The sequence below is a fragment of the Populus trichocarpa genome, chromosome 13, assembly GCF_000002775.5.
Source record: "Populus trichocarpa isolate Nisqually-1 chromosome 13, P.trichocarpa_v4.1, whole genome shotgun sequence".
NCBI classification, from domain to species: domain Eukaryota; kingdom Viridiplantae; phylum Streptophyta; class Magnoliopsida; order Malpighiales; family Salicaceae; genus Populus; species Populus trichocarpa.
Window position 1 is genome coordinate 6,479,679 of NC_037297.2, and position 2,031 is coordinate 6,481,709.

General features: G+C 39.8%; 1 protein-coding gene across 1 annotated transcript; it reads right to left on the reverse strand.

The window, feature by feature from the left end:
• LOC7465622 (cytochrome P450 89A2) lies at positions 1–1,599 on the reverse strand. Its single transcript, XM_002319739.4, has one exon. The coding sequence runs from the start codon at positions 1,554–1,556 to the stop codon at positions 219–221; it is 1,338 nt and encodes a 445-aa protein (XP_002319775.2). The 5' UTR covers positions 1,557–1,599; the 3' UTR covers positions 1–218.
• Between the last annotated feature and the right edge of the window lie 432 nt (positions 1,600–2,031).

Sequence of the window (2,031 nt, forward strand, 5' to 3'; positions counted from 1 at the left end):
AGTTAAATTGATATGTTTTATAAATAAAAATAAAAATTACAAACATTATACTTCAAACATTACAACAACTATTAACATGTTAATACAAAAACATTCTGAAACAACATAAATTTCAACTTTTTTTATTCTTATTTCGCAAGTAATACAGCCGCCTTGTCAAAACAAGCCACATATAGTGACAATACACAAAGATAGCCACACACCCTAACTTCTGCTCTTCAACTTGCAACTCTGCGAGATAGGTGGGCGCGCAGTGGATTCTTCATTACAATGGTAAGTTCTTGCTTCTCAGACAAATCAATATCATCTCCATCCACAGCCTTCCACTCAAAATTCAAGACCAAATTAGCCACAAAATATTCCAAATGAAGCATTGCTAAACCATAACCAGGGCAAATTCTCCTTCCAGCTCCAAAAGGCATCATCTTAATCTCTCTACTTCCTGTTATATCAAATGCTTCCCTTTCACTATTCAGAAACCTTTCAGGCTTGAATGCCATGGGATCCTCCCACGCCTTCGAATCCCAACCTATATCAGCTACCATGAAATTTACAGTCCCATTTTTAGGAACCAAGAATCCACCCAGCACCGTATCTTCAGTCACAGCATGTGGCAACACCATACGTGCAGGCGGGTGCCTCCTTAACCCTTCTAAAATTATTGCTTTTAGATAAGGCATCTTTTGTAAATCGTCTTCTTTAACCACTTCCTCTCCTTCTCCAACAACCTCTTTGATTTCCAGGAGCAGCTTCTCCTGAATCTGTGGATGCTTAACCAGATTTGCCAAGATCCACTGCAAGGCTGTTGTGGTAGTATCCGTGCCGCCATTAAGGAACTCGTTGCATAAACTAACAATTTCGAGGTCATTAAGCTTTCGTTTCTCATCAGGAAGTTGCAGATCCAGCAGCGTATCAACATAAGACAAGACATAATCATCCTTATTCTCCTCCATATTTAATTTTCTCAACCTCTGTTCCTTCAACTTCTTTCTTGCTCTTATCAATGGAAGGATTACATCTTCTTGGTCCTTACGAAGCTGCAAGAACTCTGCCCATTGCTTACGAAGCACTATCTTGCTCAAACTTGGCCAGAAATTAAGTATATTGAATCTACTTAGTTTCACCACCATGCGACGCTGAACTTGTTCGATCTCTTGAATCTGTTTCACCTCTAATTTGTCACCAAAACACATGAACACTAACAGACAAAACATAGCATACTGTAAATGATCAACTACACAAACAGGGTCCCCAGATTTGGACAACAACTTAAATTGGTTCATCAAGATATTCAACACCCATTTACGAGCATGACCAAACCTCTTAACCCGCGAAGGATGGAGGATTTCTGATGTGAGGGTTCGACGGAGGAGGCGCCAAGTAGGACCGTAGAATGAAGAGCTGATGTTATGCTGATTGCTGCCAAGCACTCTGCTTGTAGCAGGAGCAGGTGGGCGGTTAGCAAAAACTGCCCCTTTCTGGATCAAAGCAATGTAAGCAAGGGAGCGATCAGCTATAAAGATGGCGGGGCGAGAGCCCATGTGGAGGGTGACCATCGGGCCTAGCTTTTGGTTGAGGGAGCGGATGGTACGCTCCAGCTCGAAGGTGGATTTACGGATCCATAAAATGTTGCCAATAACAGGGAAGGTGAAGGGGGCTGGAGGGAGGTTGTGAGTTTGGGAAAGAAAGACATGGTTAAAGAGGGCTTTAAGGAAGGCACAGAGTGAGAGAGAGATGAGAACGAGGAGCCATATCTCCATGTTTTTAGCAAATTAAAGAAAACTGGACAAGGAATCTTTATCTTTCCTGGGAGCGGTAGATAATCTTATTTATGGAACGAGGAAGTCACCTTTTCTTATGGAAATTATTTATTTATTTATTTATTTATTATATGTCAGAAATACATAATTCATATTTTGACTATTATTTATATAAAATACAATCATAATTAGGTTAGTTGGTCATGTAGTTACTCTCCCTACACATTTAGATATTTTTGTATTTTAAAACAAAATTATTTTTTATTTGTTT

Coding starts and splice junctions, on each gene's coding strand:
- LOC7465622 (XM_002319739.4), bottom strand. CDS start 1,556: ATGGTCACCCTCCACATGGGCTCTCGCCCCGCCATCTTTATAGCTGAT.